General features: G+C 37.4%; 1 protein-coding gene across 2 annotated transcripts; it reads left to right on the top strand.

Moving 5' to 3' along the window:
- Positions 1-1,645: 1,645 nt before the first annotated feature.
- LOC112558617 (sterol regulatory element-binding protein 1-like) lies at positions 1,646-15,806 on the top strand. 2 transcript variants are annotated; one of them, XM_025229169.1, is made up of 17 exons: positions 1,646-1,800; positions 2,695-3,485; positions 3,737-4,111; positions 4,502-4,616; positions 6,514-6,666; positions 7,060-7,272; positions 7,474-7,655; positions 7,818-8,073; positions 8,228-8,394; positions 9,019-9,181; positions 9,372-9,462; positions 9,584-9,696; positions 10,094-10,226; positions 12,418-12,589; positions 13,684-13,860; positions 14,437-14,548; positions 14,787-15,806. In XM_025229169.1, exons 1-17 carry the CDS (start codon positions 1,692-1,694, stop codon positions 15,020-15,022), a joined length of 3,558 nt encoding a protein of 1,185 aa, XP_025084954.1. In that variant the 5' UTR covers positions 1,646-1,691; the 3' UTR covers positions 15,023-15,806. The 2 variants fall into 2 exon arrangements, with proteins under 2 accessions (XP_025084954.1, XP_025084953.1); XM_025229168.1 differs by having other exon boundaries at positions 7,471-7,655.
- The last annotated feature ends 898 nt before the right edge of the window (positions 15,807-16,704 follow it).

Genomic DNA, 16,704 nt, shown 5'->3' with positions numbered 1-16,704 from the left:
TACGGCTGGCCAGTCTTTCTTCCCATGGATTCTCTATGCACAGGCCAGTTCTTAGCCCCCGCGGGGCCCGAGGCAAAGGGCATGTGCGGGCCCTCACGCACGATCACACTCTTCACATATTCAAAAGCGCGGGCCCCTTGAATCGCGCCCTAGGCAGATGCCTCGTTTTGTCTATGCATATGCACTTCTCTGAAAACAAACAGTATGAAACCTGCGTTTATTATTATATTTTTCCTGTGTAACGTAATGGATCAACGAAATTTAAAATCCAGCGCAGTGACTATGACAGAAATTGTGATAACGACGGCAAGTACCAATAAGAATCCAAGTACAGGATTTTGCTAAGTATATTGACTGCCATCCAAATTTTAATTAATTCTTCTCACAGTTGAGTTGTTTCATTATGGGGCACACTTCCTACTATAACATTAAAATTTGCACAGAACGCCAACAGCTTTATAAATTTACAGGATACGTACTCTTCCAAGCTTTTCAGATCTGATCGTTTCTATCAATTTGATCACGGACGGATATTAGTTCGTGATTTGATCAATGAAACAGTCTTCTGGAATGCGTATTATAATGAAAATCGAGGAGACTTTGAACAATAAAAGGTCTCAAATCCTCACACGATAAATTATACGTATAGTCATTTACGCGATATCCTTTTAATATTTTGTTATTAAATAAATCTGTTCAAAAGGTAGTCGTTTTAAGTGAGAACCATATAATACACAGTTTCACCACTGCGTCAAAGATGATCGACGTGCTTCGTTTGAATTTATCAACTTTGAATTATTTGCTTTTATTTTATATCCTCGTGTAAATAAATAAATATTTAACATTCGCATTTGAAGCTCGCATATCATACGTGTCAAATACATCTATAGAGGTAGACGATAAAAGCTAATTGATCCACCTTATAATTTCTATAAGATGAAAGCGAGGATGACGTAGTCATGTATTAGCCGCATATATATATATAGAGTTTGTGGAAATTTGCTTTTGGATTGAAAGCTTTATAGTTTTTTTTATGATATCGTACTTTAGATTCGATCCACTCTCTGAAGGGAAGAAATCAGAGCTAGGAGATCTCTGAAAAAGATACATTTCATCACTATGCATATATACATATATGTATATATGTATATAGTTTTCTCACAACCACAATTTATAACATTACAGTTGAATAACATTTGATCATTGTTCCACTACTAAACACAAACGTGAGTTAAAACGTGAAACTCAGACCCACACACTTTTAATTCTTTCTTTAAGAGGCGACGTTAAATATAGGCGCTTATATAGACAAATATATGATAGCCATGCAGGCCCCATGCACTGATCGATCCGTTGGTTTATTTAGTAAGAAAGTGCTCGATCGATCCCACCTTGAGGTGATTTTGCATCAGGTTGGAAGGGGGGTGTGGAGAGGGAGGGAAACTGGAGTACTCGGAGAACACCCCCCCCCCCAAGCGCTTTAACCACTACGCTACCGGGCGCCCACAGTATACTGTAGCTCGTCGTAGCAGTTTGGGAAACCCCTCTGCGTGCTAAAAATATATGACCTTTTGCGTCCAGGTGATTTACATAAATGATAAACATGTGCTGTGACGAAAAATCATCCGATGTTCCCCTCTGTACTGATTGGTCAAAGTTTCGTGGTGCGCTACAGAGTCAGAAAACTCAGCATGGCCGACCAAATGAACTGGTCGGTTGATGGAGAGACGTTTCCCGACTTGGGGACCGACTTTTTGAATCCTACAGATTTTGACACAAGCTCTTTTGGTGGAGTAGAAGGTAAGCTGATGATACATAACCTTAAATTTAGTTTAGATGACTACTTAAAATTTAATGTCTTGTGAGAAATCCTTGTGTATTCGTCGCTTACACACAAATACAATGTAATGACAATCTTCAGTGACCTCACAGACTAGTATGTAGCAATTCTGTCAGTATCACGACTCGAATAAGTCAGGGTTCGATACAACTACACGTTAACCAGGTTTGATGCGCTGTATTTGATCGGTACCAAAATATATACGCCCGCATCAAAATACAAAATGCTAACGGATATTTTCTCAGGACATTTATAGCTGTCATGCAGCGATTTGGCAGAATGCTTTAGAATTTACGGCTCAGTTTTGTATTTTTTAAAATTTTGTTTTGTTTAAGGGTCTTACATCTAAGTCCGATCATTTGACTCATTAAAGTTAGTGATCAAGAGAGGACTAGCTGTTATTATCATTTGTGTGATGGTAATTAGTCATAGTTTGCGTTGCATGAAATTACGTAGATGCATACATTACAATGTAGAAATATTCTTTTAAGTAATAGCTATAACATCCAAATGTTTTACCCCCCTCAGTTAAAGACTTTAAGGAAAAATTTTATACTGATGATGAATTTATTATTAGAACACCCGTCATGTAGCATTCTTATTAACCAAAACATGAGATAAGTACACGTTTGTGGCAAAGATTTTGTGTGTGTGTGATATAGTTGAATATGGTGAAAGCCTGGGCACAGTTTTTGATGTACAAAACCTAGCTGTGCTCATGCAGCAATATAAGTATTGTGAAAATCATACACTAGATGACATCTAGTCCTATGTCTGACCACTGTATTTGATACTGCTCATGCCTAAAGATTTTTTCCCCAGTAGGTTCATCATTTTCATTTAATTTGTTGCAGATATTGATACAAATGATATTATTCGGTATATCAATGGAGAATTGGCACCAGCCAATGATTTGTTTGAAAATGCTGTACTTCAAGATGGTTCAGACACTCATTTCACTCTTAGCAACCAGGCTGTGGTCAAACAAGAGCCGGATCTGTCATTTGGGCAAACCCAAGCAAACCTCCTCACTTCTGCTACAGACTTGACGGGCACAATATTCTCGCACAATGCCTTGAAGTCTCTGCTGGAATTTCGGGATACTTCTCCTGTCAGTGTGAAGCAAGAAGAATCAACTGTTGATGTTGTCACCAATGGAGGTTTGATTGCTGACACTGAGCTGGACCCTGCTGTAACTTTGTTGACACAGTTAACACCATCAGGACTAAAGACATTGCTGGAATTGAATGATAATGTGCAAACTAATCAGTTAAGGCAGGCAGCAGTTCGGCTGCATCAGCAGATGCAGCTAGCCAAGCAGAAGCAGCAGATACAGCAACAGCTTTTATTACAGCAGCAACGTCAGCAGCAACTGCAGTTAGCCATGTCCAAAGTTGCAGCAGCTGCCCAGAGCAATAGTGTAGCCACAACCCTGCCCAGCCAACAGCAGCTGAAGCTTATCCTGCAGCAGCCTCTTGTTACCACAGTGACCACAGCACCTGTCACAACCCAGGTGGCTCCTAAACCCCAGCAAGTGACTCAGGTTGCACAGGTTCAAGTGGTGAATTCACAACCCTTAGAAGTGTCCTCAGGAACTGCAACAACCCAAAGTATTGGCCAGGTCAGCCTTCAGCAGCTTCAGCAGGTAAGAATGAACAAACATACAAATTTGTTAATACTAACACATGTTTGTTGCAGATACATTCATCTACCTGCATGCATATGCACATGTATGTATATTCATAGGGATTAAACACAGCAATTTGTGTATTTGTAATATTGTTAACTCACTTTTTGATGCAGTAGTGTACAAGAATTTCAAGGTAAAAACTTTCATATTATTTATGTGAACACATTTTGCATCTTAAATTTTTATGAAATAATTTGATCTTTCAGCTGCTGTTACAGTCACAGCTCATCAAAATAACAGGGAGCAATAGTAGCACAAATGTCACTACTGCTGCAACTTTGTCCACTCCAAGTGCCACCCCAGTTTCGATTACCCAGACACCAGCTGTCATAACTTCCACTGTCCCTTCAAGTCCTGTGCCCACTTTGGTTACTGCTGGCAACACCATCTTGACAACAAGCATTCCTCTTCAGGTTGTTGATGGTGACAAGATGCCAATTAACCGCCTTAGTTCGACCCCAAAATTAAAAAACAAAGGAGAGAAACGTACAGCTCACAATGCTATTGAGAAGCGATACCGTCTCAGCATAAATGACAAGATCGTTGAACTCAAGGATTTGGTAGCAGGCAAGGAGGCAAAAGTAAGTGTGCTAATATTAATGTTTTAAGTGTTTTATTGAAGCCAACTATGGTTGTTTATGGAAAAGATTTTACGTAGTATAGTTTCAGAGCTCTTCAGCCTTTATAGTTGTAAGTTCATGTTACAACTTAAACAGGTGGAATCAAGATTCATAACGACAGTAATTTTCAAATGGTATTAAGCGGGATGCAAACTAGTTTAAATTCTAATGTATAATGTAGAAACTAACATACTTTACCACCAAATGACTTAGGTGAGGCTGATAAATGTAATTCATAAGTTTTTCAAGATTAATGCCAGTAGTTTTCAACAAAAGTTATTAGCTTTATTTTGTTTTAAACTCGTTAACGAGAAGTTAATCATAAAGATACTGTTTCCCTCTCCTTTGCAGCTTAACAAGTCAGCTATTTTGAGAAAAGCCATTGACTTCATACGCTACTTACAGTCCTCCAATGAGCGTCTTTTAAAAGAGAACCGTATTCTGAGGATGGCAGCAAATAAGCAGAGTAAGCCGAAGCAATTAAGTTTAGTACAAGGGTGCAACAGGTCTGATTTAGAAATAGGATTTTCTTAATAATATCTGGTTAAAAAAATTTTTTAAGACAAAATTATTGGTCATTTTTTTTTTGTCTCTGTTGTGTTAGATGACCGCAAGCTGCATAGTGTAGAAACAGATGTACCTTACAGTAAACAATGGATGAGTTGGAGGCACACTTTTTTGTTTTCCTAGTAATGAGATAAAGCTGAGCAAAAGATACTGTTTTCTCATATCTGGGTTTGTGCCCCTATTAGATTTTCAAAAATTGCTTGCACAGATGTCATGCACTAAAAGGACAACAACATAGACAATGGTTATATTACATTCATCGATACACTTGTATTGTGAAGGAAGTGAAGAGCTGAGAACATAATTAGACATATTGTGAGGTCGTGATTTTGATGGTTTAGTTTGTAGGAGTGTAATTCAAGAATGAAAAGATGGCAATTTATCCAGATTTGGGGAAATAGTATTTTGCACTATTACCCAGTCATTCGAAAAAAAAAAAAAATGGCATCTCATTAGTCCTTTAAGAAACTTTACTAAACAGCATTTTCCCCATTTGTAGGGTAGAATAAAAAGGTAAAGACTTTTAATTAATGGCTAGATTTGTTTTACCGGAAGGATTCAACCAACACACATTCCCACTCATTTGCTTTTTAACTGAATTTCAGGTATATTCAAATGTTTGTCATTACTTGGATCCTTTTTACGTTTTTATGTTTTGTATTTTATTTATCCTCGTTACTGTTGTTTATCCTTCTGTCATTCATATGTTGTTTGCTTGTTCTTCTGTCTCTCGTATGTTGCCTATGTCTTCTTGTTCTTAAGCACTAAGAGCATGCTCCTTTGAAGTGTGAGTATGCGCTATATAAACTTTGCATTTATTATCATTATTAAAGGGATTCTAAAGGCAAAATAAAACTGCTTAGAATCACGTAAAGAGTAGGATAAATTTGAGTCTCGTCTATTTATATGTGTTCATGTGGAAAACGTTGAAGGTTTTTAGTAGAATGTTGTGTTTAATAAGAGAAATTACACGGGACTCTTTTTTTGCTTCCACGAAGTCTCGTTCTCCATCACCTGACGTGTGGTTTCCATAGTGAGAACCATGCCTCGAGAATGTGCTGCACCCGATTGCCATGAAAAGATGGGAAAAGATTCAAAGATTTTTCTTTTCATCAGTTTCCGAAAGACAGAGCCTTACAAGCCTTACAAACAGAGTGCGTCATACGAATAAAAAGACGATGTCAAATCTTCGCAATGATACAGATACAGACACTTCCTGTCAGAGACTGACGTCACAATAAGACTCGTCTGCTTGACCATCTTGAGAAGCTATCGTGGTTACTCGGAAGGACACAAGGGTCGATTTCACTGGATTTTTTCAAATTTTATAAATATCGGCAACCGAAATAGTGCTAATAAGTGGTAATTAAGTGAGAAATGAATCATTTATTTCTCCTGTATTGCTCATCGTGCTCTATAATTGCAACTAAATATATTTTTGAAACGTTTGACCGTTGCCAGAGCCTTATCACAAGCCTTTAGAATCCCTTTAAATTTAAAAAAAAACTTAAGCATGAATGAAAAATACACAAATTTGCATTAATCACTATGCAAAGCATTACAATTTAAGCTATACCTTTGTTTTCGCATGTTCTAGGATGTGAACAGTGATACCCTTAAGCTTTTTAGTATTTGACAATTCAAGGAGATGTACTAAAGAGAGATACTTCCCCCTCCCATCCACCACAAAAAAAAGCAACAAACCATTTTTGGATTTAGAATATGCATTGATTTGTCAGGAAACAGTGGTTAAACATGTAAATAGTCATTTGTTGGGTTTTCATGTTTCTGCATAGATCTAGATGAGCTTCTCGCTGGTGCTCAGTCTGATTCAGTGGACACTTCCATGTTAGTGCTGACTCCACCACGCTCAGACCACTCTCCTACCAGCAGCCCCATGGACAGTGATGCTTCTTCTCCAGGAAGTCCTTTGTTTGATCACATGGAGGGTAAGCAAATTTCTAGTTATGCTCTTCATTTGCTAAAAATTAATGCTTGGCTGTGAATGTTTGATTATCATGTTTCAAATTTCCATTCTCACCCAAATTGTTTAGATATTTGCATTTATTTTACAGAATAAATAGTGCTTTATGTTTTTTCCTTCAATTTTTTTTCTTCTTTTTCCAGTCTGTCATACTGACATATGTAATTTACAAGTGCAAATTTTCTTGAGGGGAGAGGGTAGAGGAAACTGCTGCTTAAAGAAGTATAATTTTATATGCACCCAAAGTTTTTCGTTGTTAACCCTGTTGTTCTTATGTCCAAGAATTTTTTCTTAAGGGGCAAGGATTCCTTTGTATGCATGTGTACAGTACCTGAGAAATTGCATTTTACGTTTTCAGATTCTCTTTTGGAGAAGGATGATGAAAAAAGCAGCTTTGAAGTAATCTCAAACCGTATGCTGGATCGATCTCGGATTGTCTTATGTGTGTTCATGTTTGCCGTGCTGGCATTTAATCCATTCAGTCTGCTGTTTTCTAACAAACAGGCTGTGGGTGATGAATATGGACATAGTGGAAGAACACTTCTCGGATTGCATGCTAGTGTTTCACAAGGCAAGTTTAAAGAGAAATTTCGATTTGGTTTTAAAAATGTCGCAAAATTTTCGGAATGTGTAGCTTGATTGTCTTCCTGGTTGAAGTTATCAGTCTGTTTAGCAATTATGGAAAAAAGAAAAACATAGCACTGTTTTTCTCAAATCTGTGTAAAATTGTTCAGCTTTGCTTATGTTTTGTCTGCTTTTTTCCTTCCAGCAGACTGGAGGCAGTATTTGGCTTCATGGATTTTTCCCAGATTGTTTTTGTGGCTGATCAATGCCACAATAGTGGGATTTGTGTTGGCTAAACTTGTGTATGGTGAACCTGTCTTGTACAGAAAAAGCCGTGCCTCAGTAGCATTCTGGCGGCACCGAAGACAAGCACAAGTGGATATGGAACGGGTAAGGAAACAAAAAAAATAAATAAAAAGTGCTGCAATAGCCTGCATGTCTTCACATTGTCCATGCACAAGCAATATTTTGCAAATCTGATTTGTTTACATGTTTTTTAGATAAGCTTTGTGCTGATTTTAGTGGTGACAGGTAAAGGTTCCTGATTTGCAGGAAGACTTTTCATCAGCAAGTCATCAGTTACGCAAATGTCTTGATGCCTTGGGGCATCCTTTGCCAACATCTCCTGGGGACACTATCTGGTCAGTCCTGTGGCAGATGCTGCGCCATTTTCTGCATCGTTTATACATTGGTCGTTGGTTTGCTGCTCGTGCTAGAGGGGCTCATGGTTCTGAAGCAATTGAAGTGAAAGAATCCGCACGTAATGCAGCTCTGGTGTATCACAGCCTGAACCAGCTGCACCTTACAGGTATTTGAATCCCTTCTAATTGATGTGTGACTTAAAAAAAAAATCAGATGGAGTATTAGCAGGTAGCTTTGGTAGATAAATTATCTAATCCATGCACCCTAAAACTAATTTCTTTGATATAGAATTATTTCAAACTTTGTTTCGGTCACTACAGAATACCTAACAGGGGGGAAACTTTGTGGTTTGAACTTGGCACTGTGTGCAATCAATATGGGAGAAGCTGCAAAAGACAAGTTGCCTCGCTGGCTGCTGGCAGAGATTTACACCACAAGTGCGCTGCAAACAAAAGCATCTCTACCATCCTACATGCAGTATCTTGGAGTAAGTAATTATTATCCAAATACCTTGCATGGTCAGGATTGTGGCCCATGTTTCCTTGCAGGTTTAGTCAAGCAAAGTACTTGCTAAGTGCCAAAGTCAGTCTTACCACAATTTTCAAAGAAGAAAATTTTAAAACTACATAAAAGTGCAGAGTTGTATAAAGAGTTTACAGACTGTTAAAATATTGGTGATACAGGCTTGGGGGTTTACAAAACAAATTGCCACAATTTGTACTGAATATTTTCCATAGGCTGGCAGTACAAGGTCTTCAGTAGTGTAGCATAGTCATAGTCATTTTAGCAGTCAGATTCTCAAGTCTGTAAAGTTTTTTCAGCAAAAAGAATTGTCATAATCAAATCTTGACAGGACAAAGGCACATTCTAACATTTTAGTTGCATTGGATGTGAGGTGAGGTCTTGTAAAACTAATCCGAAGGTTTCTTTCTCAAACATGCCAACACCCATACCCTACACTTTCAAAGAACTTACAATGAATAAAGCTATTCTTCCATACTCATCAGATACTGTCATGGCATCAAGACTGATAGCAGCCTATGAACCTGCTTGCGCTGTGTAATGTTCAAAATTATGATGTCCAAGATAAATGTCATTCTTTACTCCCCAGCGCTACTTTCTCCGACGTGCTCGACGATTGTGTGCTGGTGGTGGAGAGCAAGTGCCACCCAATTTGCAGTGGCTTCTTCATGGAGAGGGACACAGTTTCTTTTTGCAAGATCAGCCTCTCTTCACCACCTCCACTTCTGTTCTCTCCAGCAGTGGATCAAAAGGTGAAGAGATTAGTGTTAATTTGTATCAAAAATTTAATATCATTTTGTAAATACACTATCAGAAATAAACTGATTTTGTGAGAACTTGTTTTAAACTCCTTTCAAATAATTTTCTTTTCTATAATACTATGTGTATTAAAAGATGTGCAACCCAAAGGTTGGCTCATATTTTGCTTCTTTTTTTCTTCAGCTGACCCTTTGGCAAATGTGACTCAAGCATTCAGAGAGTACTTGTTGGAGAAGAGCCTCTTTACTCTTCTCTCACCACGGGATCCTTTTGGGTAAGTTTTTCTCATTTAAATGATCTCTTAGAGCAAAGAATCTTAACTCATTTGCTTGTTACATGATGATGCACCTGTTGAATAAACATTCGTTAAGAAGAATCCTGCATTTTACTTTCAGGAGAAACACATGTGCAGGGACAATGCAGTATGCACAGCTCCTGATACAGTGCTCTTGCATGAATGGAAGACATGCTTCTGGTTCTGCAGATGTTAGTGAAATATCAGCTCAGGGTAAGGAAAGTGTAGAAATTTTAGGGTTTTTTTTTTTTTTTTTAGGTCCGTTATTGAAAGTGAGAAAAACGGGGAAAAGGACAAGCATAATTCAGAGTTAGGGTTATTCCTCACTTGCAAATTTGCTTGTGAAGGTGCAAGACTTTCTTGTATTATGCTTTTCATTGTAGTCTGGGAAAGTTGCGTAGAAAGAGGTAATTATATAGGAGAACAGTGTGCAGAATAGAAATAATATGTTAAAGAAAAGCTTTGGACATGTGCACAAAAAAATTTGTTAATAACATTTTGATAAAATTTGATGATCCAAGAAACATCCTTCTGCATTTTAGTAAAGAAAATCCTGTATGTATACTGTGTTAGATTTTAATGTTATGCAAGTTTACCATGTATTTTACAGAAGTGGATGAAGTAGCTCGATGGTGGGGTGCCATTGTGTCTGTTGCTTACTATTGGCTAATCGGTGATGACGAAAATGCTGCTCGCAATTACTCTCTTTTGGATGCTTTTCCACAGAAGCTTCAAAATTCTGAGTAAGTTGTGTAGTAGAACTTGCAACACTGGTTAGATGATTCATGTCCAGTAGATTGCTATATGAGCAGGACTTTATTGCCTTTTGATAATCATCTTATTAATCACGTAATGTTCTTAGCTTCCACTGATTTTAGTTTAATCAAAGGCAGTCAATTTTGTGTCAAGTGCAATCTATGCTGTCTGACCTATGCTTTAAAATGGTGATTTCTTTCTCTGCATGTGGCATGTGTTTACTGGGCTGAGTGCCTTGCCGTGATGTAGCCATAATTGCTGGCTCCACGTAAAATATCAACACAAACCCCTCTTACCCACCGTCCCCAAGTTGTGATGTATAGCACTCAAAAAAAAAAAGAAAAAGAATTCTTTCTCATTTCTTAATGCCTTGAAGATGAAATCACAAGGAGAAGCAGGAATCCTGAGATTATATAAAGATAATTTCTCTCACCTGTTCAAATCTCCATCTGGGTGTGAAGGTTCACAACTAAGCTAGCATAGCTGATACAGTTGCACAGAAAATACCAAATCTCAAAAGCCCAACTACAAATGTGGAAAATCATGCCATTGCTAAATGTGCGGTTTAAAAAACCCCCAAACCCTACTTTCTAAATTAAATGAACATTGACAAGACAATGTCAGCTTCATTCATATGTTTTAGTAAAGAATTTATAGAGATTGTATAATATAATATTTGCATCCAAGTAACTAGTCATCTGTGCAGAGTATGGTACTTTGCTCTTGACTGTTATATAATATATAATGCAAAAGCTAAAGATGCATGTATAGGACCTGTACATTTTTATGCCCAACAACATGACTTGTTTCACTCAAAAACTTCCATTATTTGTAATACTGTGTCCTATGGTGCCAGTTACTTATTAAATCATCATTACCATACCAGCAGTCTGCACAGACCAGTCAAGCTGGTACTTAGTTATGCATGACATAGTCTTGAAAAATAAGAAACAACATTCTACCCTGAACAAAAATTATGCATCATCAAATCTGATATCATCTTGGACAGTCCATCAATGTCAGTACATCAAACAATAACAAGTAAACAAAAAAAGCAAAAACTTATGCCAGTTATTTGGTTCCTCTTTGTGTTTTCTGTATTTGATTTTATTCTTCCTTTAGTATGGTTGTTTATTATTTTATAGTTCATGTCATTTGTTCTCCTGTCTCTCCTAAGCTGTTCCATATTTCGTTCTTGTTCTTAAGCTCTATGAGCATTCTCCTTAGGAGTGTGAGTATGCACTTTACAAATTTTGCATTTATTATTATTAATAGCCACTTTCTTTTGGCAATGTTTGCAATCATGTGAGGTCATGTGGGAAAAATTTTAGGAGACATAAAGAAGGAGGTTCTTGGATAAACACATTACAACACCAACCAAGCTTGTGGCAAATGAAAACTCACAGCAAAAGGAACAACAGGAAAAAAAAATGGTGAAATAAGTCGGTTTTAATAGTGCCAGACAATGACAAGGTTTCAGAAGTGAAAATTGACGTACGAGCTATTGCATCTACACTAAATAACTCTTTCATAGTACGTTCACCTACTGTTATCTGTACACAAAGAAGAACTGCTACTCAGAATCTGTAGTGTAAATACTTAATAAATCTGATGCAACCATGTGAATACTTGAATTTTGTCAAGGTAAAGCCCCCAAGTTCAACACCAATGTGAAGACAGTCCTACTGTTTGGTTCTGAAACCTGGAGAGTGACAGGCATAACAAGCTCCAGATCTTTAACGACCTGTTCCTATGCCATATCCTGGGCATTATATGGCCCAAAACGATCTCCAGTATCAGCCTGTGAAAAAAAACTTAACAAGAATCCAACCAGCCAAGATGGTCAAGAAGTGCAAGTGTATAGATACATCCTGCGCAAACCAGCTGACATCATTATCATTCAGCTGCTTGTCTGGAAGCCTAAGGGAAAGAGATTTGGGAGGCCAAAACAGATTTGGAGAAGATCAGCAGAGAGGCAGAGGAACGCAGAACCACATGGTCCAACTGAGGCGGGTTGCCCATAACCGGGTCCGTTGGAGAGGTGGTGTTGCGGCCCTATGCTCCTTGAGTAGTAGCATATAATAAACTAAATTGAGCTGCCATTAAAAATTTATACAACATAAGTATTGTCAGCAGTTTATAAAGTGTCAGAACCAGTTTTTGTCTCTTTTTTCACAGTGATCCACTGCCTCGGGCTGCATTCCTGGCATATAAAGCACGTAAAGGAGTAGTGGCACATTCTGATGTCAATCGTGGCAGGCTGTCTCTGCAGCAGTGTAACCGGGCAGGCCGTCTGCTACGTGACAGCATGAAGCTCATTTACCCTGAACAAGGGCGTTCTGCCATAAAGGTGAGTAATGATGCAGCTGATAAAAAAAAACTGCTTTGTTAAAAATACAGTGAGTCATGTTAGTTTGAAAAAATTTCAAAAGTTACTCCTTTAGTCAACAAAAACTGACCAGTTTAACAGGTTTCTTAAATGGTGAAATGTAATTATGGGGTTTAGCTGCTTTTGATTTTATGATGCACCTTTGCTGACATAGGTTGTGATCACTCTAAGGAAGTAGTGTACTATGGTAGTGCATTGAGGTTGCATTGCATCAGCTGAGAAACATGCAATGCATCTGCAGTGCAAATATCATGGTATGCATGCCATCTACATGGTGTTTTTGATCAAGTATCCTGGGAACATACACATTTTTTGTGGCATTATATCTTCATTATTTTAATTGTTCAGCCTAAATATAATGCTGCACAAGTGTTTGGAGCTGATGAGGAATGACAAAGGGGAAGTGCCAATTCTCCGTATTGATGCCAGTCTCTTATTCTTTGTTAATCTTTAGTGGTTGTGTTCACTGAGATTTTTCACTTTATGAAAGGCAGATATACTAAAGCTGCTTAGCAGTTCAAGTGTTCAAGTTTATAAAGTTTGAAATGATGGCTATAGGTAAATTTGGATTCTGTAGCACTGAGGTTCTGCTTTGGCAATGCTGGCAGTGGTATCCTTTTTTTTTTTTTTTTTTTGCGTTTTGTCACTTCTGCTTCAGTGATTTTCGTGTGTGAAGGTTTGTAAGATCTGACATAGTTTAAGTGTTTCTTATCTGCCTTGTGCCATATTCTGATGTGATTTTTTATTTTTTTTGTTTTGTTTGTTTGTTGAATAATAGCTCTTAAAATGTTTTAAAAACTGCAGAGAGTATAAGCTGCCAAAGTTTATACTGATAATCATGATCATGACTTTAAGATCTAATAATTTCCTGTGAAATATTTTCTCTTTGGTATCACATTCATGTCTTAGATATGTAGCAACATTTTAGATTTTGACAGCAAATAGTGGATTATAACAAATGCCCTAAAATGTGATGGCTAGAGAGACTGATAATAAAGGCGGGGAATGCCAGTTTATAAATGTTTGTCACATGACTCACTGCCTGTTGCTTTCAGTGGGTACATCTTTTACTTTGTGACTGGCTTCTCACCACACGCACTGAGCTATGGGAAGCAGGCCAGACTGGTAACAGGGGCGAAAAACCTGCCAGCCAGCTGGAACTCATTGGCTTCCAGCAGGATCTTACCTGTTTGAGAAAACTTTCACAGGCTGACAAGGCAGCTCTTCCAAAGGTAGATATTATCGAAGAATAGATTAGTATGTAATTGAAGGATGCTGTATAGGATTAGAAATAGTGGAGATTCTTGATTCTCTCAAAAAATATGTATAAATGATTTTAAATAATAATTTTGATAAAGGGGGTATCTGTGAATGGAGCTTTTATAAACAAACATTTCAAATTCTTGAATTTGATAGTGATGGAGGCATATAGAGGATTTCATCTTATCAATTAGTTTTTATTGTTTGCGTAAGGCACAAGGGCAGAACAGACATTGTCTTTGGCTTGCACATGAACAGACACATGATTATACACAGACTGGAGCACCCACCTAAACAGTGCTAAGAATTTATTGTTCCCCTTATAATAAAAACATTCAAACTTGTATTCTTGTGAAAATTTTTGACACTTTTGAAGTTGGAAAAAATAATAATGGAAGTTTCTCAGTGACAGATCGTGCAAAATTATTGTTGGCTGATTTTTGTTTCCTTACATTTCATTAATGTGTGAATAGTACTTCCATGCAGAACGTTATATTTGTCATCTGTGATTGGAAATTTAATTTAGTACATTCTATTCTGAACTGCAGGTTTTCTTGCATGAAGCAACTGCAAGGATGATGGCTGGTGCAAACCCAGCCAGAACACAGCAGCTTCTTGATCGCAGCATTCGTTGTCGCACCAAGCGTTCTTTAAGCACAGGTCAGTTTTCTCTTGCTCATTTGAATTTCATATCTCTTTTTGCAAAAATCGACTAACAGGATTATTAGCTGTTTGCCTCTTTTGATATGTCTCACAAGAATTTGAAGAGATCTGGACTACAGGACTTTCTATTTGCCTCCTTTGAAAGTTACCGCGAGAATTAAGAAAGATACATATGATGTTATGTCTATATTTAATTTTCTTTATGTTTACCAATTGATTTTTATGGACATCACAGATTCATCAGATTTGGAGATGCCAGAGAGGGAACAAGCTACAGCACTTCTCATGGCAGGTCGCCATTTACCAGATGCCGTCATGCAGAGCACTTATCATCGAGTGGGTCTTATAACAGAGGCCAGCCGCATGTATGAAGCATTAGGTGATAAAAAATCAGTGCAGATGTGTAGAATGACTTTGTTAGAAATCGACAATATCAGCCAACAGGCAAACGAAATTTCTTTGCAGTGCTAGGAGTCATTCTGGATCATGACAAGGTACAAAACAGAACTATTCAGAGGGGCGAGTTGGTGGGTAGAGAAACTCGTTTTTGGATAGTTTTGAACTGTGTGCAAGCACAGCAGCTGGTAGTGTAGTCTTGTATTTTTTTTTATGTATACCACAGTGCTCCTGTCAAATCACTAATAAAACAAGCATGCAGTTTTTTTTATGATTCCTGTGAATGGTGTATAAATCAATGAGGGAAAGAAAATTGTTCTTCAAATGTCACATTGCAGTTTCTTTCTAGTGGGTACTGCGCTATACTATGACATGAAGTTCTGGTTACAAACAGAAATGTTTTTTGAACCTGACCATTTTAACATTTTAAAATTTTAACTCCTCTCTTATATTAGGAATCTGTATGTCTATGATCCCTGCAAAATTAAAGTCGTTATTTTTATGACTTGTAGTGAGGCTTTTCTGTGAAACACATCCAGTGCAACCCTGTTTTATCAGTTTTGTATACCAACATGTAAGAACTGTTTGTGCATGGTGAAACCTCCTTATTAAGACCTTCCCTGTTGCAACCCCCTCTTAGACATTTGGGTAATAGGTACGTATCACTGCTTGGGTTATTCGTTTAGCCTGGGCCAAAGTTGACGACTCCTGCGGGAGGTCAGCATAACTGGATCAATATATGGATTTTTTAGTCGAAATGACTACCCACTATTCTCTTTACTGGTTCGCATGTCAGTCGATTTTGCTTCATTAGAGGCCTTTTGCAGAAGTAATGGGATTATGAAAAAAAAAAAAACAAGTTACAGATTGTACTGTATTCTGATTGTAGGAATTGCATTTACAAATGTAAAGAGTTCATTTTAACAGTGTCTTTGTCTATCACAATATACATGCTTCACATTGATCGATTGCTCTACCTGGAGAGTTTCAAGCACAACAGTGGCAGGATAAATAAGCATAACTGAGTGAAAGAAAAGCTTTATAATACAGCTGTTAAGAGCTTTATTTCAACATAAAGCAGACTTGCTGATTTCCCTATTACAGCCCCTCTTAGTTACGACCCAATTTTGGTGGATTTTTTAAACAAATCTTAGTAGGGAGGTTTTACAGTACTACAAATAATGTTCCTATTATTCATCAACTAGTTTGAGTAATGTTGCATAATAGGGATCCAGAATTGTTGATCTTTGTTTTTTTATATGCAAAAATAAATTGCAATGTTGAAAGAAAAATATTGTATATATAATATATAGAGAACCCTTTTGTATGTATATAAATCATACATCTATAAAATATATTTCATTTTCAGTTTTGACTCGATTAATAAACTGACAGCCAACTGCCTGAAGAAATTTTGTTTTATGGTGTGCTTAATTCGTTGAATTTGTTTTTTTAGCTATTACTGCTACACCCTATCCTGGCAAAAATTTCAGTAGTTTTTTTTATTTTTTTAAACACACAAGACCCAGGGTGTTTGCAGCATAATTCTGACCACCAATACATTAATGGAGTGACTGATGGTTGCATTATGACTGCATTCACTAGATGAACGCCTGTTAAATGCTACCTCTGCTAAAAGAACACAGAAAGAACTATAATCCTGTAATATTGCAAAGCTATTGGGTGCCATGAACAATATATTGACTATGAAGGTCCGGAAAATGGTGTCTTGTGGCATGTCATTATCTAAGACATTG

This window comes from Pomacea canaliculata, linkage group LG3, assembly GCF_003073045.1.
Source record: "Pomacea canaliculata isolate SZHN2017 linkage group LG3, ASM307304v1, whole genome shotgun sequence".
Taxonomy (NCBI): Eukaryota; Metazoa; Mollusca; class Gastropoda; order Architaenioglossa; family Ampullariidae; genus Pomacea; species Pomacea canaliculata.
Note: the sequence above shows the minus strand (reverse complement) of the source record. Positions and strands in the feature narration are given on the sequence as shown.